The following is a 25,956-nucleotide window of genomic DNA, read 5'->3' on the forward strand; positions in this document are numbered from 1 at the left end:
CATGACCCCAGTGGGTACTACCCAAGGGACACGGAAGGGCTGGGGAGGTCTCTAGGGACAATGTCAGCAGCTGAGACTACAGAATACAGCGAGGGTTGCCCAGGGTCCAGGTAGCTGAGGCTATCCAATGGAAGCAGGACAGCCTGTGTGTGGAAGACTGTACCACTGCAACGTCCCACAGGGCAGGGCTGAGCTGAGCAGAGAGAGGCTCTGACTTCATGGGAAGGTTTTGTTCCTGGCTCGTTTATGCCCTAGACTCCATATGATTCACTTTATATGAACAAAACTCAGTCCCATCCAGAATTCCAAGGAGGCACTATCCAAACTGCCCCCCCCCTCTCAAAAATATCAAGCAACCAGGGGACACAAGTCATGGAAAGCAAGGAAAGGCTCAGTGAATCCTTGAAAACTGGAAACGGCCTTCAGGGATGAGTGACACAGCCCTACCCCAGTACAGGAGTCTTGCATCTTGTCTGGGATCAAAGAGCTGGGCCACGAAGTCTGTGTGCAGCAGAGGCTTTTGCCCCTCCAAGGATGGGTGGGGTTTAAGACTCTCAGGTAGGGTAACTTGGAGAACGGTCTCACTCCCAAAGTCAAGGAACTGGACTTCCAAAGGCTCAAACAGGCTTTGCCCTTGGGGACTTTAAGAAAGACACTCCTGGAAAAACAGAGACACAACCCCTCCCCCCCACACTCCCTAAGAATCCTTGAGAAGAAAGGCGGTGGCCAGCGCACAGGGCAATTCAGACACTCTTGTTCTTACAGCACGGGTTTTGTTTAAGGATCTGTGTTTCTATCCTGTTCTGCCGAGTATGTATGTGTTGACGTGTGTTAGTGTGTACGTGCGTGCGTGTTCATGCACATGTCTACCCTACACAGGTGAAGGTCAGAGAACAACCTCAGGTGTCATTCCTCGGATGCTACACATTTTTTTAATTTTTAATATTTATTTTTTTTTTTCATTGTATGAGTGTTGTTGTTTTGGTTTGGTTTGGTTTGGGTTTTTTTTTGTTGTTGTTGTTGTTTTGTTTTTTTGTTTTTGTCTGTCTGTATGTCTGTGTGTCTTGCATGTGCCTGGTGCCCTGAGAGGCTAGAAAAGGAGGTCAGATCCCTTGGAACTGGAGTCACAGATGGTTATGAGGCACCATGTGGGTGTTACGAATTGAACCCCAGGCCTCTGAAGGAGCAGCATGTGCTCTAACCACTGAACAATCTTTCTAGCTGCATCCACCTTTATTTTTTGAGACAGTCTCTCACTTGGCCTGAAAGCTCAGCAAGTAGGCTGGTTGGCCAGTGAATCCAGAGAATCCACCTGTCTCTATCTCTTCAGAGCTGGGATTACAAAACACCACCAACATGGCTTTTTTAGATGGGTTCCTAGTTCTGAACTTGGGTCCCAGTGCTTAATGACTGAGCCATTTCCCAGACCATTGTTTTGCTTGTATTTGTTTGTTTAGCCACACATGGGGCATTGTAGACAGAGCCAGCTTGCCCACTGTAGCATCCTCAATTTGGCTGAAGGGTCGGCATTATGATGTTGCTGCCCTGGGTTTTCCCACCATAGAGCTTAATCATACCGAACCCCTTTCAGCATGTCTCATTGATAAATGGAATTAGAATTCCCACACGGAACTGGAGATCTCCGAGTCAACAGCAAACTTCTGCCACATGAGCTGAGACCAGAAGGTCTCTGAATCGTTTCAAGGGCTGAGAAGAAGGAACCAACGTGACAACTGCACTTAGGGCTGATATTTCCAAACAGCCTTCTAAGGACTTGAGAAGCCCTGAGGTGGTGGAGCTTGGTGTCCCTCTGGCTGCATACACAGCAGTATGTTGATACGTCTCTCCACTTATATTAAAAATATCCTTACTCTCTCTTGTGTTTTTAGAGTATTGTATACATCCTAAGCTAGCCTTGAACTCCTTACGCAATTGGAGATGACCTTAAACTTCTGACCCACCTACCTCCACCTCCCAAGCACTGGGGTTACAGCTGTGCACCACCATATCCCGTGTTCTCAATCTCCTCTCTAAGCTCATTGCTCTACAGAGATCTAGCCCAACTCTCTCAGGCCCACAAGTGTTCTAGGGCTTCTCCTCATTATCCACCATGTCCTCACTCATAAACCACCTGACCACCACACAGATACCCACAGCACTCTGCACAGGGTGAGTGCCATACCTGTGCATCACAAGAAGCCTTCTCCTTCTGTCTCATGGGCCAAGGCCTACAGTATGAAACCTCTCGAGCATTTCCTGGAGGTCAAGAGAGAGAAGTACTTTCCAGAGCTTAACAGGGGCCTACCTCAGATCCTGCTGGACACCATGGGCCCTAACCAAAGGGGTGAATGAATGAAGGGCCCCAACAGTCTGGGTTCAAATCCCAACCGCAGCACTTCCCAGTTGAGTAGTCTCAGAGACAATCTTCTTAATGCCCCAAACCAATAATTACAGACTCAGTTGTGCAGACATCTCTTACAAAGAACAGCCCAATGGTGAGATGTGGTCACCCTATGATCTCTGGCATGAATGGTAACAGGGCTTCAATGGTAGGCTCCCATATCTGGCCTCCTCTTACACCTACTAGAAAGAGGCGACTGGCTAAGAAGGAGCAGCCATGCGCTCAACTCATTAGCCTAGAGTCCTGAAACCTTTCTCATCCAAGGCCACCTGTCTACCCACGGAGCAACTCAGTTTGCCACCTCAGACAGGCTCTTAGGTGGGACATGAGTGAGCATGGAGACAAGAGCCCTCAACGCACAGCCTCCCGGGCCATATCTGTAAGACTGTTCACAGAGTGTGGCAAGAGACAGCTTTGCAGGCAACTCTTGACGATGCTGATGGCCATAAAAGCAAGGAGAAGACCTGGGCGTGGTGGCACAAACCTTTAATCCCAGCACTCAGGAGGCAGTGGCAGGCAGATCTTTATGAGTTCGAGGCCAGCCTGGTCTACACAGCAAGTCCAGGACAGCCAAGGCTACATAGAGAAACCCTGTCTCAAAAACCCACCAAAAAAAGGAAAACAAAATACAAGGATAGGAAGGTGGGGAAAGAAAAGGAAAGCAGAGCAGGGCTCTTTCCAGGCCCCTAGAAGTCAAAAGAATTACACGTGGGATTCCTTCACCATATAGCCAGGGTAGTCCCAGCAGTAAGTCAAAGACAGAAGCTATCAGTGACAAAGTTGAACTTCAAGCTCTATACTAGTGGCTCAAGCTCTGACATGCCTGTAGCAGGCACCTTGGGGAGCCCAACTCCCCCAGTTCAGGCACAAGAACCACACATACTTGGCCAACACAAATTCTGATACATCGACTGTTTTTCAGCTACTCTTTCTTTCAGTTTTCTACGACAACTTTTACAAACCTAAAAATCATATGCGAGCATCCAGATGTCTCCCTGAAGATACTGAGTGGACCTAGAACATGCTCCCATTTGGGGCAACCCTGTCTAGAGGCTGCTGGTAGTCCCCTGACACTGTGTATGTATGTCTTTCTTCTAGGATGGCAAGGCAAGATGTGCCGGAGAAAAGGCATCTCCTCCCCAAGCCTTAAAACCAAAAAAAATCATACTTCATTCTGCTACAAGGGCAAATGGCCATCAGCACATAAAGACCAGATAACGCCTCAGCTACCCCGGGACACACTTTGCCAGAACACAACACCATATGTCCGACAGGACACCCTTCCCAGTGCAAGGAGAGCTATCGAATCCCAGAAAGCAGGCAGAAACCAACCAACAGAGCAGGTCACTCAGGGCCTGGGACAATTTTGGGGAAAACTGCGGCTGGGCTCCCGCACACAGAAACATTCAGGGGTGAAGATAATGTACAGCTCTTGTTAAATATTACACATCTGCTTGCAAATCACGGGTAGGCCTCGTTTTTCTAAACAAAACCGGAGGCGGACTACATTCAGTACTCACGTTCGGTTTTAAGTGAACAGAACAGACCCTCTTCTCATAACCATCCCATGGGAGGGAAGATAAGTCCTGGCAGAAGAAGAGCCAGACACCTTGGTTTTCCTGATATCAGATCACACAGTGACATTAATTCAGGGACCTTGAAATGAGATACGTTCTATTTTAAGGTATTTTCTTATGTATTGCTTCTTATGGGTGTTTCCCCTTAGAGTGCGAAAGAAAGGCCACAGAGAAGATGGAGCTGGGTCCTCCTCTCTGCGCTGCCTTTGCAGGCGTGATAGCAAGTGGCTGCTCAAAGAACCAACTATTTCTTCTACACAAACAAGGCCGTCGGAGTGGAGCGCCTAGAGCCGCCAGGCAGCTCTTCATTACAGCCATGCCTGACCTGGCCTTCCCAGTTGGAGGGGATTCCAGAAGCTCTCCACAGACAAATAAACAGCAAATAATTCCAGAGGACAGCCTTGTAGAACTGATTCCTTAATCAACAGTTAAAGAAGCAAATTGGATTTGCCCTATCACAAAAAAAAGAAATTAATCCCAGATTGTAGCTATTGTCTTTAAGCACAAGAAGGTTGTCTTAGAGGCTTGGCTGGATAATTTCATTTTAAAAGTATCTCTAAAATTTGACATCCCCTGGGATTTGTGGTTTTCTCCATCATTATATAACTGTAAACTTCTGTATGTTAGAGATTGGATAATTCCTTTCAGCTGGACCTGGCCTCCAGTGCGCTTGGATGCTAAGGATATGCGCTAAAGGGTTGCTAGGGGTTACCAGCCGGACTAGGGAAGAGGATGGCTCCCCAGAAAGCATATCAAAAGTTAAGAGTGTGCAAGACTTTTCTAATTTATTTTCCTCTGTTCACTTTTTAAACCTCTCTGCTATTAATTAAAACAATTGCTGGAGATTCCTTTTCTCAGGTCGCATCTATAGGAGGAAGCAAAAACAAAGCAGAAACAAAGGCCTAGTCGCTCTGAGGTGGCTGGCTTGCTCCTGTTGAGTAGTTCTGCTGGGCTGAGCTCTCTGGAGCCATATGTTCTCAAGGCATTCTGCAGAGGAGCTAGCCTTCAAGCGCAGTCATGTGCTGGTCCAGCCAGCCAGCCCTCCAGCTGACAGGGTAAAATGCTCTGCAAAGCCAGTTGTCCTCCGGGTTCCCTGCTGCCTCCACACGAGAAACATCTCCCTGGACTTTCCCATCCTGTGCGCAGTTTCAAAGTTGATTAACATTTTGTCTCTAGTATTACGTTATTATAGCCTTTATGTTTTAATCCATTTTTTACACCATGGGAAAAGAAAAATACCACTATTTGAGTAATCAAGTTATTCCTGTAAAATCCTAAATAAAATGAGAATTTTATTAAAGATATTTATCTCATACAACAAGAATAAAATCAATTTGCAGTGTCGGTCCAGCATCCAGCTACAATAACATTAAAATATATTGTTTACTTGCGGGTGGGGCCGTTTCTCTTTTCAGATTGGTCAATGAGACGGGCGACATAGCGTCCTTCTTTCAGGATGCTGGCTTGGCGGCTGGACATGGAGGAGAGCATTTTTATTGTTAATCAATGCCAATCAATTCTGAGCCTTGATGTTAAATAGGGATCAATACCGCTGGGCTGCAGATGAGATCTGATCTCAATTGCTGAGCAGACCTGCAGAAGTTTTTAATCATAAGGTAAATCAAGACTGGAACATAAGTCAGATGAATTAATATTGGTGGTGGAGGACCTCGCTTGCCACTGATCCAGCACAAGGAAATTTCTGTCATATTTCATTATCACTCTTAGGGCAAGCTGAAGGCAGCGTTTGGGGAGCATTTCTTTAGTGGAGGCTGGAGCGCCCCTCACACCACGCGGTGAATCCTCGCTGCAACTGCAGCCAGCTGGTCCACCGAGTATAGTTATACGTATGCCCCATGAATCTCATTTTATGCGATTAAGATCCATAAAAATTCAATAGCTTTTCTTCTGCAATTCACATTTTACCTGGTGAAATATCATAAGAATTTCATTATCTTTGCAGCTGTTGCCTGGGATCAAGCAAAGGTTATTATCCTCTTCGAAAACACTATAGAATATGTACGAAAATGTCAGGAGAACTGGGCATTTAAAGCTTGATTTTTTAAAAGAAAAACACTGTCTGAAGTTTAGAATAAACTGCACTTGACATTTATGTACCATGATGCATTTCTTGGTAAACTGATTTTGCAAGGAAATTCTTTGAATTCGACTCTGTGACCAGATTGTAAAAGGAAAAGGAAAGACAGAAGGAAAGGGCTGGCGAGGAGAAAGAAGGGGAGGGGAGGACGGGGTGGGGGGGTGGAGAAAAGGCAGCCCAGCGATCCCAGAGCCCCCGGTTCTGTGCCTCACATCAGCTTGTATAGGATTTCCTAACCTTTCAGATAACCATCCTTGGGAAGATAACTCCAAAAACCCTGACCGACTGGAATGGTGTGATCCTAAGGCTCACCCAGGCCCCTTGAAAGCGTTTGAAGAAAAATGGTCAGTACAGAGAAAGTGATTGATCAGAAAGCTCTGTAAATCACACGGATTCCGTACTGTCCTCCGGCCTCACTGCTAGGTTCCACCTATGATGATAAATTAGCATTAGATGGGACCTAATGAGTTTACTAAACATTTGGGATTTGTGCTAATAAACTGGCTGGCTGTGAACTAGCAAAGGCGATGAGCAATCCCGCGGCTCTCTCTTATCTCTGTAACATGACAGTTGAACCACGCTTCCAATCTGCGATCAATTCATCATCCGACACCATTGTACATTCTTCACAAAAAGATAATTACTGCTTCCCTGGATCAGAACACTCATATTTCCTTGGAATTGCAGGTCCTGATAGCAGGCTCTGTCAGTGCTGCCTTGAGCCCCACTGTACAGCTCTATTTATGATCATTATTTTCGCCTAAACAAGCCTTTTTCCTCAACTTGATAACGAAACCTGCTATGATGAGGCGGGAACAGTGACGACATTGTTTCCTCTGCGGAGTGCTTTTACATTTAGTGGAGGCCGCTGGCAAATATTTTATTCAGGGCATTAGTAAAAAGTCTCCACTCATTAGAAAGTATCGCTACCATTTCCTTCTGGAAAAAAAAATCCTGTTTCCAACTCTGATTTGTTAAAAAACAGAGAATAAGAGTAAAGCCAGCCACGTCACAGGGAATAAATCAAACTGTGATTAAAAAGACTTGTAGCCGGTTTAAAATCACAGACCCCTTGCCTTCCCTGGTTCTCCTGAATTCTCCCTCCTCGCCTTACAGGAATCTGCCCTGTGACTGGTCACCTCTGTGTGACCCCCCGCACACGCAATAAATTACCATAACACATAACTCTGAAACAATGTAAATTAGTTACTGTGCACAGCCTAATAAATGGGAACAAATGAGTTTGGTGCTGGAAAGGGGTCTGGATGCTCTGGTTGCCGGGAGTAGTTTATCCCAGGGTCTCAGCAAACACGGGCCATGACCACCACTCATGACGGGCACCCCAAACCCAGCAAGCACACTTCCTACTCCAGGTCTCACAAATGCCCAGAGCATTTCCTGCTGTTATGTCTACCTGTAGGCCTGAGAGCGTGAAAAGAAGTATTTTCAAACTATAGGACGTGTGTGTGTGTGTGTGTGTGTGTGTGTGTGTGTGAGAGAGAGAGAGAGAGAGAGAGAGAGAGAGAGAGAGAGAGAGAGAGAGAGAGAGAGAGAGAGAGAGAGAGAGAGAGAGAGAGAGAGAGAGAGAGAGAGAGAATATTCTGCCCCTAGACGGGTGTGTTTTCACATTAAGATTTTCTAGGAATTCTGACCAACAAGACAGGCTCACAGAGAGGCAAGGCCAGTGTCCAGGACGTGAGCTCCCATGGTCAGGCCTGGACTAGGAGAAGACCTGTCCTTGAATGGGCAGGGTCTGCATCTGAGCCACACAAAGGCCCAGCTCTGGATGGGACCCTGGCTGTGTAGTAACTTGCATGACTCATTATTTGTTCAAAGTAATGATCTTTGGGGAAAGAACCGTTATATTTAGAGCCCGCTTGTCACGTTTAACAAATGGCAGTGACTGCTGCTCCCTGTGAAACACTCTCCCAGGTCCTGCTTCTCTCCCTGGGGCCTCCCCTGGCTGGGGACCCACAACAGCCAATGTCTGAGTAACTGATGGCTGCTGCCCAGTGGCCAGCTCAGACTGGTGACCTCTCACGGTGGGGACAACACCGTTCATCCAATCCAATCCCCGACTTGTTTCCTGACCCAATCTTCCAGGTGTCATGGGGCTTATCGCTTCATTGAGGATGGGGAAGTGGATGGGGAGCCATCTCTGGCCACAAGCCCAACAACCAAATATCAAGAGGAGAGGCCACCCGGCCACCCCATCCCAGCACACTGATCTGATTTACAAACCTTTCCTAATGTGAAACAAATGCTGTGGGTGTGAATTCATACTTAAACCGTAAAAAGCCCAAGCATTACTCTGTCTCGTATTAAATACCACATATAACTCTCAGCAGGCTTTATGTTCTATTTTACTGTCAGCAATGGCTAAAGTTGGCCTAACATTTAGTTTGGCAATTAGGAAAATTTGTAGTTTAATTTATTAAACCAAAAAAAAAAAAAAAAAAAAGCCAACAACTACACCAAATGCTGAATTCATCCTGTTTTTATGCCATGGGGCAGCACGGTTGCCTTTCCAATAATTTAATCATTCTCCTTCAATGGCCTACATGATTTAAATATTCCAAACAGTATTATTTAGGAAATAAAACCCTAATAAGTGAAATTGAGCTATACCATTTCAATAAATGCTTAATATAAAGTTAAAATGCTTTATTTTTTTTTTTTTTTTTTTTGTAAAGGAGCCAAGAACTTGAAGAGGGCAAGTGGAATGTGCAGCCTGCAAAAGCCACAAGAACCCCACAAACAACTTTCAACCATAACGTGCTGCACACAAGCTCAGGGGTGTAAGAGATGAACATTGAAGCACCAAGACTGGAAAGAAAGGAAGAAACTTTTTAAAGTTAAAAAAAAAAAAAAAAAAAAGAATCACAAAGGTGTTAACAGTGCATTGTGAAAGAACAGGAGGAAAATTTCAGGGCATGCCATTTCTTGGAGACAGCGGGTCTGGAAAGCCTGCATAGTTAGCATGGTCCTAACTGTGGCATCTCTGAAGAAAAGGGATCCAGGGAATAATGAGCAAGTGCCATGGGTTTGGGAAGGGAGAGGGACATAGAGTGACAGAGGGACATAGAGGGATGGAGGCCAGGGCAAGACATATGATGAGAGATATATGCCATCAGACATTTGTCAAACTCCACAGGATGTACAACACCCACTGAGCCCTCCAGTCATCTGTGGACTTTAGTTAATATGTATCAACATTAGTTGGCTTGTAACCAGTGTCCCTTACCTAGTGCAAGATCTTCACACTGGGAGCTTAGGACCGACTGGGAAAAGGTAACGGAACTTATTGTTTCAGTTCAGTTTTCAGTCAACCTAAAACTTCTCTGGAAAACAGTCTGGATGCACAAATAAGGCAGTGCATGTTAGGCAGCTCCAAAGTCCCTGCCTTGTGGTCACTCCTTTCCTGGGCCCACCTGCAATGCCCAGTGTCCTCTCCTGCCTGCCTGCAGGGTGGTATTCTACAGAGATGGGCACACAGTTCTGGGTGATGAGGGCTTGGTACAAATACAAACCTGCCCTACCTGCTGGAGCAGTACTCAGATCCCTAGGTATGATACCCCTGGCACCGAGAGTCTTGGCAACCCTCAAGGGTGCTCAAGGAGGAAACTTGTCCTCAAGCCAGGGCAGAGACCATCTCTGACTCCAGAACCAGAAATATCAAGTTGACCTGGCTGGAAGCGGCACTGGGCTATGGTCATCCTGTTCCTAATGACAGGACCTATCCCTTGTCAAAGTTGGATGACCTACTGGCCCATGCCACCTGTACTCCCGAGGACGGTGGGACACCCATCTGGGCTTGGAATCAAATCTCAGGCTGGTGCAGTACATGTGACACCCTTGGATGACCCTGACCAGGCTCAGGCACAACCTATTTTTATACAGTCTAGAGCGTCCACTCTGTACATATGTGTACAACTTAGACTCTTGCTGAAAACCCCCAGAAAAGGGAGAAACTATGCCCTCATAGAAGCCACCGCATGCATAGGGCCAGCCTCCAAAGTCAAGGATGGTTTCCCACTTTGTAAATTCGACATCAGGAGGGCAAATGTTTTGAGATCCTTGAACACTGCCAAAGTTGTGTTTGGTTGTATCGCTTTAACATGGCCTCCTGCCCTTGCTCCTTTTTGCTAAGAGAAAGAAGTGAGAATTACAAGCAGGGGGTTGGAGAACAGGGGTAGAGGTGGGGCAAGGCTAGCACTGCCTGTCAGGGCAGAGGAGGCCTCCCCCCCCCCCCCACCCAGATGTGCAGCAGCTCTTGAGTCTTCCAGCAGAGACATGCTGGAGCCGACTTCTTCCGCTAGTGGGGCCTGGGCTCTGTGTCCTGCAACAACACCAGCCGAGCCCCTTCCTTTCTGCATATGGTAAACTCATTTCCTAGTGAATTACCGGGAAGGCGCTCCTTACGGCCCTGCTGCTTTCAGGGGATGCTCACCATCCACAGACACAGGGCCCTCTCCTAGATTTTGAACATTTTCTAACTGAGTAACCTCCAGTGAAGGAATTGCAGATAGACAGGGGTTTTTATTTTTCCTTCATTTTTTTTTTAAGGCAGGAGAAATGAGGGATGCAAAAGCAACTGAAGTCAGAGTTCTCCTATGCCCTTAAACGTGCTGCTCTTCGTCCAATTGCTTGGCAAATTTACAACATTTACAATTTTGACAGATGTGACAGGCTGTTTTCTGAATAAAGCATTTTAGAAAGTGTTGTCGAGGATGCAATAAACATTAGTTACCCCAAGTCCGAGCTTATAAAATACAAGAAAACCCTTAACCCATAAAAACCCCTCCACTTATTTTTCTAAATGATAGCCATATTTTTATTTTAAAGCATTCATAATGCCAGCATAATGTCTCATTATATAGAGTTTTAACCGCAAACATTTTGGAGAGATTTGCTACTAAGATAAACAAACAAGAGAAGCGTGTGTTCTGGAGAGCAGTTGGGAGCGGACGGGTGAATGGTTTTCATTTTCTCAGAGTGCAAGCTAACGCAGCTCTGCCAAGTACAGGTTAAGCTCCTCGAGTTCTCACTTCCTGTACCCCCACTTGTCAATCACTTCCTGTCTGCCACGACAATCTCCATCATTAGAGCCTGGAATTTTTATCTCCTCCAACATGCCTCCCGTTGCTACTGTGAGTTTGAATTCTGATAAATTATTCACCATCTTTGAAAAGTAACCGAAAATTATAGCATCAACTTGAGCCACCTATATCTGGGGAAGATCGCCCTTCCCCTCCCACAGGCTTCTAGGAGGCCAGCTTCTCCTGCCTTCTCCAGCATCACAAGAAGGCCTCTGGCCAGCCCCAATTATCTCCTGGTGCACAGAGCGTAATTATTTGCTTCCTGTAAGCATGCGTAACAGAACTCTGAGTTTGGACGGCTTTCCATACCGTAATCCAATTCGTCCATGCCGTCCTAACACGATTACAGGCACCGGCTATATCTTTCCTCTTCACCTGATAAGACTGCCGCAGAGGCGCGGGGATGGTCTGCGTCAACATCCCTCCTGGAGTATAGCTTCTGACAGCCCTGTTTCCAGCCCCTCCCTCCAGCCCTGCATTTTCATAGCAACCCGCTGCCTGCCTGCCTGCCGCTGCCTGCCCCTAGCAGGCAGCACCACACAGCTCCCAGCCCTTGCAAAAGCTGCTGAGAATCTGAGCTGCTTAGTTAGGAGTGCTGCGGAAGTCATTGTGGGCCTGTGGCTTGTTTTCCAACCCAGCTCTCCACCGGCCTGGCCTGGTCACCCTATAGGCCTTACCCAGCCAAACCAGGCAGCCATAAATCTCTGTAGGCCTCCTGAGCCTAGAGCAGAAACGTAAACCCTAGGCCTGATGCTGCCCCCGATGTGCCCGCCCCTCCTCACTGTGGCACACAGCATCAGCATATATACAAATCTGTGGCATGCCTGATGGACAGTTGTGGCACGGTGGTGGGCTCAGAAGCGCACAAAGTGGGCACTGTTCCTGGTGCTACCCTATCTTGATGAAAGCATGTCACTGTGACTCTGTTAAGCTGCTCTTCCTTTTCTGTTTATGTTTCAGAAGTTTATGGAAAAAAAAATTAAAGGATGAATGAACATGGTGAACTTTTTGCCTCTCTCTATTGGCATACCAGGGAATAAAACAGCCATTCACACCTGAGCCGGGCCGAGCCAAATGGGGCGCATGCCAACCAGAATCAGAGTCTTTGTAGCCATTCCATTCATCCAAAGTGCATTTTAATATTGCCAAATTTCTAGCCAATATTTTTCCTTCTCTGAAGTCCCCATGTATTAAAACAGAACCAGAACCAAAGAGTGTCTCAGCTTCCCAGCCAAGGCCAAGAGGAGGACTCCAGGGTCTCGAGGCCTGTTTGATGATAATTATATTCACTTTCAAGAAAACTGAGAAGGAAAAATTAACAGCAAACTATGCTGTTCTTGCTGTATTATGCATACAGAATGACAATTCGTCATTTCAGAAGTTAACAAACGGTCTCCGTTCTGCAGGTTATCCAAATGCTACTGAATAGAAAACCTTGGGTTCCTTAAATGATGTGTAATTAAAATTATTTTTAAAATCCTCCTTGACAGGCCGAGGCTTAGCCAAAATGTAAATGACATTAAAGAAGACAATGAATTTAATTTTATTTAATGTCCCTTTTTGCAGATCCTCATTTACATAGCATTTTTAACAAAAGCGTTGACCTTATAAACGCTGGCATTTGTACAGCTTCGCCGAGTTGGATTTAATCACGCTCATGCAAGGCCATGAGGGAGGGAGCTTTAAGTTCTCTGCTTGGAGATGGAGTAGGAATAAAAACATCGGGACTGGTCAAATGTTTATCCACCCTGCTTCTGAAAACAACCTGACAAGAAGATGTAAGGGGCTGGGGAATAACCCGGTGCTGTTTGTAAGGCTTGGTAATAATCATACATAATCGTTTGGAAATATAGCTAATAAAAAATATAATGAGTGTTCAGCAAAATCGGCATTAGGCCCAAATTACATGATATTAATACTTGAACAGGTGCAGAAAGGAGCTTTAAATGAGGTAAATGAATAAATTGTCCCAGAGCACAACTGTGTGCGCTGACAAAAAGTCAATCCCATGAATAATTCAGCAAGCAGGACTGCCAGCAAAGGTCGGCTCTCTTTGACCTTTGTGACAGGAAGTGAAAGGAAACACTGTTGACTAAAAAAAGGAGAGAGAGAGAGAGAGAGAGAGTGAGTGAGAGAGAGAGGGGAAGAAAAAAAGAAAAAGAAAACCTCCAGTCCTTTTGGGCTACCGTTCTGCAACCACTTTAAAGGTGTAAACTTAAAACACAAATGAATCAAAGCAAGGCTTTGGAGGGTTGAGAGAGAGCACAGAGCTAAAATTGCTGGTACTTACACCCTCGGACCAGAGACAGTGTGAAATCGCAGACAATGAGAGGTTAAGCAAATAATGTTTTTCTACAACCCAATGTCAATTATGTATAAAAATCTGAGGTCAGCTGAAAAGTATTTTCAGAGCCCACAGGGCTGAAATTCTGTAACAGCTGTTAAATATGACAAAACTTCATGCAAACCCCCCCCCTTAAAAAAAAAAAAAAGAAAAGAAAAACTACAGCCATTCCAAACTCTGTATGAAAGAAAATAGGATAAACAGATGTCTGGCTCCCAGACAGGAAAGTAGGACAGACTTGGAATGATAAGTTTCCCAAACTCTATAGACTAATGCCAGATTTATTGGGGAGGGGGCACTGCCTGCTGCAGAGATGCCAGCAAGCATGGACGCCAGAGACAGTGCCATCTGGAACCGCCCTGCAGAGCGTGCTCTCAGTTGCACGCAGCCCACGGTGTGCAGCCAGCCCGAGTGGGCAGCCGCATTGCCCTGCTCCTGTGGGCTCCACAGGCTGCAACAGTTGGACTCTGTGTTTCAATCCTCTCCAGGCGGAGTGGGGAAGGGGAGGGGAAAGTGATGTGCCTTCCCCAGGCATTTCCAGAGCTCCTGAGGAAACAGACCCGGATGGCACAGGCGAATAATGTGAGCCCAAGTGTGGTTTGGGTTTAGCAGCTATGCCGACATCCTGTAATCACTTGCAGCCCTTGGAATGTACGGGTGAAACAGGAGAGATTTATCTGCTCATATTTGGGATATGTGGACAATGGGTGTTCCTAATGAAGACCATCTGCTTTTGTGTTTTCCCAGAAAACATTATTTCATGAGGAAAATAATACTCCCTTCCTTCTCAGCAATACCATAAACATTCACGCATGTATATGTGAGTATGTTTGTATTTGCATACACACACTTGCACATAGGGAAAGTGCCTGTGGCTGTGCATCACTGTGTGTGTGTGTGTGTGTGTGTGTGTGTGTGTGTGTGTGTGTGTGGTATGAGGAGGTAGGCCTCTTTCCTTGCATCTGACTCTTTGTAGGTCAATTCAGTGTATGTAGATAATCTGTTCCTGTGTCACCTCTCACAGGCCATATCTTTACAGTGCTATATTCCTTCTCGACTTGGTAAGTTGCTATATTATTTTAAATACATGAAACTCTAAAAAATTGTTTCCCCAACAGTATCTTAGGTGGAAGGATACAGTCGACATAAGGAAAAGCTTCACAATAAACGAAAAGGTTTCTAACGGGAGACAGCCTCACTGTTGTCCACCGCCCACCCCCACCCCCTGCCCGCTACCTCTTTTACTTTGAAGTGTCTTCCATGCCATTTGTAAGTATCTAATACTTCTGAAAGATAACCAAACTAAATTGTGTAATTAATTGATTTAAGGCATCAGGGCCTATAGAATGTGATTACGCAGCCAGAGCGGGGGAGCTTACTTCCCTGTTCTCATAACACACAAAGCAGTTCCAACATGTGGAAGAGCCTGGTGTGGGTTGAAGCAAATGTGAGCCCATTGATCTCAATTCAGGTTGGAATTATTGGTTTATATCCTCAGGACAAATATGCTTTATCTGGTCAGAACCTGCTAAATGTATCCAAAGGCCATGAAGAGCCAGTGGAGCTCACTGTACAGAATGCTTAAGCCAACTAACCAAGTGATCACAGGGCTGGTGAGGACCTGTAAACTCACCAATCTGATGGGACATTTTATTCTGCAATACTCAAGAGAAAAACCCAAGCTAAAAACTCAACAGGAGCAACTAATTTTCAGAGGCAGCCCACACCCCACAGAAATGGCCAGCATTATGAAATTGAGATACATCTCTGCTGCAAATGACCACCCTGCTCCAAAGAGATCGTCCACTGAAGATGAGCATCTCTCTTTGATTAACACAAGCTGTCCTAGCAAATACTAAATTCATTTTTTTTTCCTCTTCTAGAAATATGCCTTAAGCTGGAGATAGTGCCAATACCACAATCATTTCACAGGGATTTACAGCAAGCAACAAAATGCTAATAGTATTTTGTCATTACAAGTGACAGCTCTCTTAAGAATGCTAAAAATGTGCGTCGTATTTGTCAGTACATAAAACTATCCTTACCTTAAAATCCCTAACATGGAAGGTGATTAAAATTCCTATAAAATTGTCATATCTTTGAATTTAGAAGCAGAGCAGATTTTTCATCAATAATTAAGACCTCCAAAGCATTTATGCCAAGCGTAAATGGAGCTTCAATCCTCCTTATTCAAATAAACATGGTAAACCCATTAACCAAATGTTTTTACATTTCTCCCTTCCTCTTGTGCTTCTAGAATATCAATGATCACATACTTCTCATAGGTTATAAAGGTGTGAGTGTTCTTTGCATATATTTTAATTAAACACATATACCAGAGCTCCCCCTTAAAAGAGAATTAAAGAGTAAATTCTGTTTATCAGAGGAAAGCACTGCCCATCATGTGATTAAAAATTGAGTCTTGGGTGTTGTTCACTATCAGAGTTCAATAAGTGACTGAAAACTGAACAAACCCAAAAGTGCTTTTGAAGGGGGACTCCGTGTCCAAAATCGGAGTCAAACCAACATGGTCTTTCCACAATCATGGCATATTTTTTAAGTCCCAATTTTAAAACAAACCACATTTTAAATCTCCCAGTATCATTGGAGAGATGAAGCATTTTCTAATGTGGGCTGCTTCTCAAGCATTTTCCACTCAGACAAGATTCCAATGGATGTTCAGTACACCTTCAGCCCATCCAAAGAAATAATAAAATAAAATAAGAGTTCCATCACAACACAGCAACCCAAAGCTGTCTGTTTTCCATAGCTACAACACAGGAAACAAATATAACTCCATTGATTTCTGTAGCCCCAGCTTCATAAAGTGTTGAACTTGTTCTCAACTGCCTGAGTGACGGCCACAACTGGTCAGCCCTATTTGATTACTAATAAGAGAGCTGTCCCTTCTGTCAGATACCGAACATTCTCCAGTAAGCAAACAGCTATTCCAGCTAGTTAAACATCAGCAATGCTCTCCACTGGTGCCGCAGACTTCTTTAGGCTTAACTCGTGGGGTTTTCCGGGTTTAATTTTTCAGACCCTGGATAGCAAAGTTCATGATCAAAAGATAACTTTGTAATGAAAGCTGCTGAAACTCAACCCCTCTTCAAAACAGTCTAAAGCTCTGCCTCACAAAACTGGTGTCGTATATACACGTCTAACATTTATTCGATTTGGGTACCAATTTCAAAATCTGCAGTCAATCACACACTGGGCCCCTTGCTGTTCCCCATTGTTGAGAAGAAAGAAATCTTCTCTCCTCCTCAGAATAGCCTGGGTGAGTCAGAAGGGGAGGGTGGCAGTGTTTTTGTTGTTTCCACTAAGGCAATGCCAAGTGCACATTAGCACCATTAGGACTAATGATTGGTATCTTAAAAGGATGCCACGTTGCCCAAGGAACATGATAAATGGCAAGATGGGGAACAGCAAACCTAAAGAATGCATATAGCTAATCTAGTTATGGAAATTAATGTTGGAAATGTAACCAGCATGTGTAATTAGTTTCAATTATAACAACTTTGGTTTGTTAGTTACATATTTGCTACTTGACATAAAACGACAGCCACAATTGGAAAAAAATTAGGAGGCATTTTGCAACTAATTGAGAGCAGATTAAATTCATTCTACCATTGGGCGATGATTACAAAAGCACCACCACCACCCAAGCTTCGACTCCAACGACCATTCGAGGTAAAAAAGAAAAAAAAATAATAATGCAAAAAAAAAAATGAAATACTTGTTAACAAATTAGCAGAAAGCATTTTATGACATATCTCTGGCTTTCAAGCCAGAGACTCTCTAGGCATAAAGTGCTCCTCACAGTGAGAGCAGTGGCAGATGAAACTGCTTCCCTTGACAACTCGCAAGCAATTACTGAATCCCCACAGAGCGAGCCACCGGGTTTCCACGTCAACCCACCTGTGCATGATAACACACGCGGACAAATGGTGCAGTGCACAAGATGAACCCAACACCAGCCTCAAAGCTAAGAAGCCACTGGAAACCAAGCAAGGCAGAGAGTTTTGCTTGTTGCTACCGTTTTGTTTTGAAAATAAAGAAGTCATCCTTACCTGTCAATGATTACAGGGTCTGAGGGCGTCTCGTTTCTATTGCCACAACTCTTCTTGTCACAGCATCGGCTGTGGGGCAATTGTAAACATGGGTTTTAGCATTCATCTCAGCTTTCTCTGTCCAACTTGTAATTTTTTTTTTTTTTCAAAGTCTGACAAGGAAGCGGTAGGAGTCAAGAAAATAGTTTTTCTACTTAGGCAGCTTGACAAATTTCAACCTAGCAAGTTCACATGCTCCTCAGGTTAAACTTATGTTGTAACTTTCAGCCAGAAGGAGCAGAGTTAAACACATCTATTAATACTAGCAGGGTAGCCAGAGCTCCTATACAAATTATAATGCTAAAATGCAGAAAACATGCTGCTGGTGTTTGTCTTTGCAATGAACTGAGGAGAAAAGGCTGGGGGCTAGGGAATAACTTTTCACGGCTTCAGCTTTTGTTTACCTCCAATTGTCAAGCTGTTATTTCTGGAAAAGATGCAAGATGCCACCTCTAACCAATATTTCTTTGGGGGCACTTATTAATTATAACCACAAAAGCACGTATCAATCTATCACAAAATTCTATTGTCGCTTCTTTAAGCCTACCTTAACTCTGTTATTGAAACTTTAATTAAAGCAGAAACGAAACAAAAATGTTATGCTTCTCGCATTTTAAAAAAGCATACTTGTATAATGGCTACATGTCTAAATTAGCTAAATTAACACCATATGGTAGGCAAAGTATATAAAGCCTTTTAAAGCTGACAGCTAAAGTGATTAAAGAAAGTCTACAGTCTTCCACTTAGAGCTTAAATCACATCTGTGCGCTTTCTATGTTAATTGCTGTACATGCAGAAGTGGATAATAAAGAAATTCCACTTTATTGGTTGTAATTTATATTTATTACCTGATATGAGAAAAAGTCAGCTTTTGTATATTGGTGCTGTAACAATACCTCTGCTCAGAAGTGGCATTCAGGCAACAGGCACCATAGCCGAGGATAGTATGCCCCTCAGAGTATGGGGCCTGCTACTGTAGGCTGCAAGCCTGCACAACCTTCCCTTATTATTCCTTGCAACTATATTTCACATGCCACACATACAAAGTCAATGATGCGTTTTTATTCGCCATGTAGGGGCGAAACTCTTGTGGTAGTTAGAAAAAAACAGGTGGGAAATTGCTCTTCTGACAGAGATCTCAAGTAACGGCATGCTATCTAACAACAATATGAACGATGCATCGCTGCTCTAGGGAAGAGGTTAACTGACAGAATCACAATCCAATTCTCACATACACGAGCTCTGTAATAAGTACAAAGGGCTTTCCTTTTTTATCAATAACAGACAATTGTTCGTCTCAGGATGCGAGCGTCGGAGATGGAAGTAGTCAAATGAGTCCTCTTGAACCCTGCCTCCTGCCCGAGGACAGATGCATCCCCCTAGTCTGTTTTCTTTCTTTCTCTCCCTCTCTCTTTTTCTTTCTTTCTTTCTTTTTTTTAAACTATATTGCCGCCACACGGCCAACATGTTAATCCGGTCTGCTGAGCAGCGGTAGCACTGACCATCATTACTGTTGGGGAAATGAGGCCGGACGCTGCTCTGACCCGGCCTGGGGCCTCCCGCCTACTAAGTTTCAATAGACGCCCTCTCTGCTGCAGTTGGGCGGGGTGGCCGGCGCCTGCAAGCGCGGCCTGCATGGATTTGGCTGGCGCACGGGCCGCCCGCCTCCCGGGGGCTCACCTGCACATGATCTCGTGGGTCAGCAGCACGCGGCACATCTCTGGGTTCTTGTCCTGGCCTTCATAAACGATGGCCTGCGTAAGGGACAAGCAGAGGCAGGGGTCACGCAGCGCCCGCGGCTTGGGCACCAAGCCGCCACGGGCGCTTCAGGCCTCGAGGGTGGCAGGTGCACAGCCCCCAGGAGAGGCGACAAGCACAGCCGGCCACCACCCCGCCCGCCACCTCAGGCTCCCGGGCCGGGCTGCGTCGGCCTCGCACTGCCGACCTGCAGAGCTCTTCCCATAGCTGCACGGCCGGCCTGGACTCCGGAGGGCTGCAAGGAGGGCGAGGCAGGGCCTGCCGAGGCCGGGGCGCAGTCTGCGGGGACGCGCAGACTCCCACCTGGCTCCTGATACTGGGCCACCGCAAATTGGCGGTATTCTCCGGCCATTGTCTACACTAAGGCCGGATCAGTCTGTCGGAAGAAGCCGATCAAAGCACGCTCGGACTCCGGACGCCAAGGAGACGCTAGGCGCAGGAGCAGCCCTCCTAGCGCCGCGAGGCGCTGCCCCGGCCAGGCCCCCGCCGCCAGCCCTGCGCCCTGCTCGCCGCCTCCCGGAGCCCGAGCGGTGGTCCACGGCTTGGGCAACCGGGATCTGCATCCTCGGCCAGCAGGAAGCCTTGCACAGCGGCCGCACGTGTTCGCACCACGCCAGGGAGCTGGCGATCCGCAGGAGGGCCCGGGCCCCGGGCGCCCCTGCCCGCGCAGCCACGTGCTTCTCGCCCGATGATATTTGGAAAGAAAGTGCTAATGGCCAATCTGGTGTTTATTTTCAAAGTGCTAACAATGATTTTTCTCGGGTAAAAAGGCAGTGTCTGCGCGCACGCTCGGGTGGGTTTTGAGCAGAGGCTCCGCCAGATGGTGCGAAACCCTAGGTGCGCTCACGCCGGCGCCCAGCCCGGCTCCACCGCCGGGAGCCGTGGCTCGGCCGCCCTCGCCGCCGCCCGCTTCGCCCAAAGAAGAGGAGAAAAGGCCACTGGGGGAGGGGCGGGAGGCGGGGGCCGCCAGCCGCAGGTTCCGGGCAGAAAATTCCTCCAAGGGGGAGGGCTGTCCTCTCCGCAGTTCCCGCCCCCCACCCCTGGAAATTACTTCCAACCTCCTCCCGCACTTTCCTGCACTTCCAAGCGGACAAAGCCCTTTCTGCAAAGCGTCCGGGACTGGCTTCCTGGGAAGAGGGAAGAGTCCGCAAGACTCGGTCCGCGGCCTGGACCTCGGCCCGCTCGGAACCACAGAAGTGGTTGGCATCACCACAGGCCAACGAGCTGCCTGGGGCTGCTGGGCTAGCAGCCTTGGCGACACCAGTACTTCTGAAAGAATGGATTGTCCTCCGATGATACCCGTATTTATATTTGATTTATTTTTTATTTTGTAGCACAAACAGAAATCCATAAACTGTCGGTTCAGCGCCATTGACTCTTTGATCAGTTACTAGGCTATTTCTTTACTTTTTCCCTCCCATCCCCGTCAGTGAGATTAAATGCTTTTCTTTTCTGCACTATGTGCACTGCAAAGGTACTAGGCTAAGTAAACAATAAAAGTGCACTTTAAACGAAATCTCCTGTTCCTCTCACACGTGAGGCACAGAAACTTAGCAGTGCCTGCGACAACAACAACAAAAAAAAAAACCCTCCTAATTAGACTAGAGCGATTTGCAAAACCTTCTGCCCGACGTACAAAGGAAATAAAAGCCGCCTGACAAACAGCAGCCGAGTTCCAGAGCTTCTGTGAATCAGGGCAAGGCTGGCAAAAGGGCACACCACAGTCTGTGTCAGAAAAACACGTTTACCTGCCAGATCTCTGCTCCAGGAGAAAGCCACACCGCTCTGCGGCTGCAGACTTTAAAACCTCATGCTCTGCCTAGGTAAGGACAAACTTTTTTCAAGGAGGAATAAAATGTGCAAATTGTGCTCAGAGAATGAGAGGCATGTGTGCTGGACTGTAGGAAGCTTGGGGGGCTCTTTCCCATTTGGTTTACAGTTCTCAAAGTCTGCATCAAAAATGAAGAGGGTACTTTCATTTCTAGTGTGAAGTGCAGCTTACAAGCATACACTGTATTCTAAAGCAATCAGTGCAGGGTGTGCTTAATTTAGGAATTCTATGTACATACACCCCCACACTCTATTTTAAGAAAGTGGAAGCAATCTCCTTAAAACAATACCACATCGCCCAGTTTAACATTAGCAGGCAGAGACCGAACACCCTCAAAAAGCAATGAGGTGATTTTCTGCAGTTAATCACATTACTGATAGCCAATAGTTATCATCAGAAAAGTTGACCAAGACAGGTTAAATAATTTAATAAGGAACTGCTTGTAATTATGTTATTTACAAGGTATGACAGAGGGTGGGAGAGAGAGCAGAGCAGTGGATGGGTTTGAGTGACCCCTGGAGCTCAGACTTTGAATTATGGAGATGGGGGGCTGAGAGGTGAAGAAGGACGAGAGGAGAACAAGGTGACTTTTCACCCTAGCACATTTAACTTTTAAATCCAAATACATGACTCGTGTTACTAGACCATGACACTAGAAAGGAGGAGGGAAAATAACTAGTGGAGCCTAACTCGATGAGCTTTGGGACACAGTTAGTTTTCTTGGGGGGGGGGGGAGGAAGGGAAATCAATGAGATTATTTCAAGCAGAAGAAGAAACGTTTAAAGATAAACAAAGGATCTTGAAATTTTTCTGTCAAATATTAATTAAGATAAGTAATTAAGACAGAGTTTGATTCCAATCGCAAGTCATTTAATAAGGCATATATGTCCTGCTTTAATGACAGCATAAACTATTGTACCAACCGCTCCATTTATTCCAATAAATATGGAATTCTCATTAGCATGTCAAGGAAGCTAAATGAAAAACAAATACAGGAGGTCCATTTGTCAGTCTGCTCTCTCAGCCCCAGGACAACCCTAGCTCGGCAGAAAGGAAAAACAATGAGTACAGAGGCGTAAACTTTCTCACCTGTTTGGTCATTGAGTCTATGAGGCGGACATACAAATCTTGCTCTGTTCTGACGCCTGTAGGGGTAAAAAAAAACAAAAACAAAAACAAAAACAAAAGACAAATTCTCAACAAGCTTTTAGCCTGAACCTCAGGAGGGACTCGCGGGCCTCCGGGACCCAGTGCCTGGGACTACCACCACCACGGAGCATCGAAGCTTTAAGGCAATTCCTACAAGACTGAGGGAGACAGAAAACCCTAGTCTCCTCTCCCTGTTTTCTTTTCTTAATTAAGGGTCTCGGGATTCTCACGGTTCGCATTTGAAGGCATAAGAGCTCTAGCAAAGATCAGGCCAGAGTGCAGCTCTGGGCCCATATGGTCATTTATTTTCGTAAAGACAGTGCATCTATACGAAGAGTCGGAACTACTTCCAGCGCCTCTCAAGGGTTCTTTTCTTTCTAAATCGTGCACAGGAAGTAAGTTATGCTCGGCTTGTGGGGACTGCCCCTATCCCAATAATTAACATTAATTTGCAAAATTGAAAAAAGTCACTTAAAAGTGATGTTCTGCAGGAGCCCTTATCGATCCTCCTTTTACTTTCTACTTCAAGCCCCACCGGTTAATCATGTGAAGTGCCATCGACTTATCGATCGTTTATGTTTTGTTTTCCTTCTATGCCATGAGAAGATTTCGTGTTTGCACCCATGTCATTTTAATCTCAAAATCTTTATGTCCTGGAACCATCGAGGGAAGAGAGGCAGCGCTCAAGGCGAAAGGGCAGTCAGCAGGCAGCGGTACTCACCGTTGCTGTAGAGTAGCTGCAGCTTATAGTGAATGCCATTGTTGGTTTTCTCGTTGTTCGGCTCCTGAAAGCAACGATAAATAATTGCATTTAGCTTGGCCGCATCAGGCGCTGTTACCGCGCTCGGTCCCCCTCCAGGACCGAGGCCCCTTGGCCTCACACACTGCAGGCAGGATTCCTGGCTCGCAGCTACGCGGTGATGTCACTTTTCCTGCCGCAAGCTTAGCGTCCCCCTCGCCCCCAGTGAGTCCGAGGGCGCAGAGAAGTTGCTTGGCCCTTGGAGGGGCCTATGTGACCGCACGTGGCGGCGGGATCGCCCAGCAGAGCGCTCCCGCCGCCAAGGGGAGCACTCGGACCCCTTGCGCGGGCACCGACTGCCCCCTACTCCTGTAGAGGGAGGGTGCGATCGCCAGTGTACACTTACTTTCTCTTTCTCCACAAAGTCCACAAAAGCGGTCCTTTCGATCTCCACTGGCTGCCCCTGCCTGTCGTAGAGTGCCAGCACGAAGTGGAAGAAATTGGATTTCCGGAGGTTGGAAGGTGGCTGCTTCTCGAAGTGCGCCCGCGCCAGCCCCACGCCGCTGCAGGAGGAAAGGGACAGCGGCCCGGTGAGCAGCGCGGCGCTGGCCGGAGGAGGGGGCCGGGCCGGGCCGGGGCCAGGGCGCGCGGGGGCGGCCGGTACGTACCTCTGGGCGGCCGTGTTGGCGTCCACCACGCCTGCCGTGTGCATCCACGAGCGCACCGGGTTCATGCCGCTGCCCAGCGGCTCCTCCTTCATGGTCGTCCCCCCACGCGGAATATTCTCCTGAATCCCAAACATGAACACTGCTGGCGGCGACCGCGGCTCCCGGCCGAAAGCGCGTCCGCGGTCGGCGACGCTCGGGGCTCGGCGGCAGGAGGCTGCCCTGGCCGCCCTGGCCCTGCTCGGCGCCTGCGGTGCGGCCCGCCGCCGGCTTCAGCCCGTCCCGGGCAGGCGCGGCATACAGCGGCGGCCGGGCGCTGCGGACGGCCGGGGACGCGGGCGGGCTGCACCGGCGGCGGCGCGGCGCTTCGGAGTAGCAGGGCTCGGTGGACGCGGTGGCCGCGGCGGCGCTTGTTGTTGTTGTTGTTTGCAGGCGCGCTCAACGTGGTGTCATCCTAGCCAGGCGGCGTCCGCGGCTGCAGGACACTGCGGGATCGCCCGCTTCTGGCGCGGCCCGCCTGCTCCAAAGACAAATAAACGGGGCAGTGAGTGCCGCGGCGCAGTCCCGGGCGCAGGCGGGGCGCGGCGGGGCCTGGAGCGGCGCGCGCAGCGGACGGAGGCGCACAAAACTCAGCCCTCTCTCCCCGAGGAATGGACCCTTTCCCGGGAGCCAAAACTCGAAGCCCCCGGGAGCGGCGCTGTCAGAGGGTGACGTCGGGGGGCGGCGCCTGCGCCATATATGGGAGCGGCCGCCCCTCGCCGCGCCCCTCGCCGCCGCCGCCGCCGCGCTCGCCGACTGACTGCCTGACGGCGCCGCGAGCCGGCCCGAGCCCCGCGAGCCCCGCGAGCCCCGCCGCCGCCGAGCGCCACCGAGCGCCGCCACCGCCCCCGGCCACGCGCTACGGCTCCACGAGCCCAGCCGCAGCCCAGGAAGTTACCACCCGCCCAAATAAATCTCGCAGAGAAACAAGCGCAGCCAGTGCATAAGTGCTGCTTGGCCCCGTTATACCTGACCACAAGACCTGCCACACAGTCAAAACACCGTGGGCCTGAGAGGGAGCGCCCCAAGTCGCCCACATGCATGCAATATATGCCAGAGTAGCACTGGCTCTGGGGTGTCCCAAAGGAAACAGCAGGAAGAGGCTGGAAGGGCGCGCGGTAGGGGATTCCAAGGGAGGGAGGGACAACAACAGACTAGGGGAAGAGGGTACCTAGTCCCCTTCCTGTAGCTGCACACACCCCTGCCGCCACCAGGACAAGAGGCGCAGCTCAGTCTGATTTCTAGGCAGACCTAAGGCGGCTGCAGGGCCAGTGCTCCCACATCTGAGCCTCGCTGGGTGTCCCATGCTTTCTACCCCGGCAGAGGCTGCTGAGTGCAGGGCCGGGGTCCACGTCGGAGACATGTTCCTCCAGATGCCCCCCTCTCCCTCCGGTGGTCACAGGAGTTTCAGGTCCCTGGCCTGTTCTTGGGTGCGGCAGTGACAAAGAAGGCTGGGCCCTCTCTGGGCCGACGGAAAGAACGCTCGGCCTCTCCGGCGACCCAGAACTGGTGTCCAGCCTGTTACGCGCTCTGTGCGGTGGCTACATCTCCCCAGCTCCAACCGCGTGAAAAGCAGAGCAGACGCCGCGGGCAGCAGGGACCCTGCCCTCTGCGCCGCCTGGCCTGGGTAAGCGCGCGCCCTGCGGCTTCCCGACCTGGTTTCAAGGAACTGGGAGGGCAGCTGGGAGCCGGCAGCGCGTGGGCACGGAGGCCCAACTCCGGAGGCCCGGATTCGGTTCCCAGGTGTCCGGCCCGCCCAAAGGAGATCAGTGCGACGCGGAACAGAGACCCAAGGGAGGACCTGGAGGTGTCCCAGGCTCTTTCCTGCCACGAGAAATAAGGCCCTTCTGGTTTTAAAAGAAGAAGAAAAAGAAAAGGTTTCTGGGCGCAAGTGTCGCAGGGCAGCCTCTTCCCGTCGGGCCTGGGGTAGCTCTTCCTTTTTTGTGAATTGGCGGTGTGTGTGCGTTAATATTTTAATTAATCGGGAAAATCGAAGTCCGATTCACGTTATCTGGGGACTCCCCACACGCCACTTGGAAGGGGTGAGAGAAAAGATGTGCTGGAAAGCAATCTATTTTGCTGGTGTTGGGGGTTAATGACTATTGCCAAAGATAAGTGAATTATCAAAGCTGTTGCGCCAGTCC

At 48.0% G+C, this 25,956-nt stretch overlaps 1 protein-coding gene across 14 annotated transcripts in view; it reads right to left on the reverse strand.

The window, feature by feature from the left end:
• Ebf3 (EBF transcription factor 3) overlaps positions 1 to 23,974 on the reverse strand; it is a 116,687-nt gene extending 92,713 nt beyond the window's left edge. For all 14 annotated transcript variants that reach the window (XM_051145509.1, XM_051145506.1, XM_051145503.1 and 11 more), the window contains exons 1-6: positions 23,777 to 23,974; positions 23,515 to 23,671; positions 23,091 to 23,154; positions 22,310 to 22,365; positions 19,312 to 19,385; positions 17,593 to 17,661 (exon numbers count right to left, since the gene is read on the reverse strand). In XM_051145509.1, the coding sequence (XP_051001466.1) occupies positions 17,593 to 17,661; positions 19,312 to 19,385; positions 22,310 to 22,365; positions 23,091 to 23,154; positions 23,515 to 23,671; positions 23,777 to 23,910 (554 nt within the window). In that variant the 5' untranslated portion in view covers positions 23,911 to 23,974. The remainder of the gene's footprint in view (positions 1 to 17,592; positions 17,662 to 19,311; positions 19,386 to 22,309; positions 22,366 to 23,090; positions 23,155 to 23,514; positions 23,672 to 23,776) is intronic.
• Positions 23,975 to 25,956: the final 1,982 nt, after the last annotated feature.

Source organism: Acomys russatus, chromosome 5 (genome assembly GCF_903995435.1).
Source record: "Acomys russatus chromosome 5, mAcoRus1.1, whole genome shotgun sequence".
Taxonomy (NCBI): Eukaryota; Metazoa; Chordata; class Mammalia; order Rodentia; family Muridae; genus Acomys; species Acomys russatus.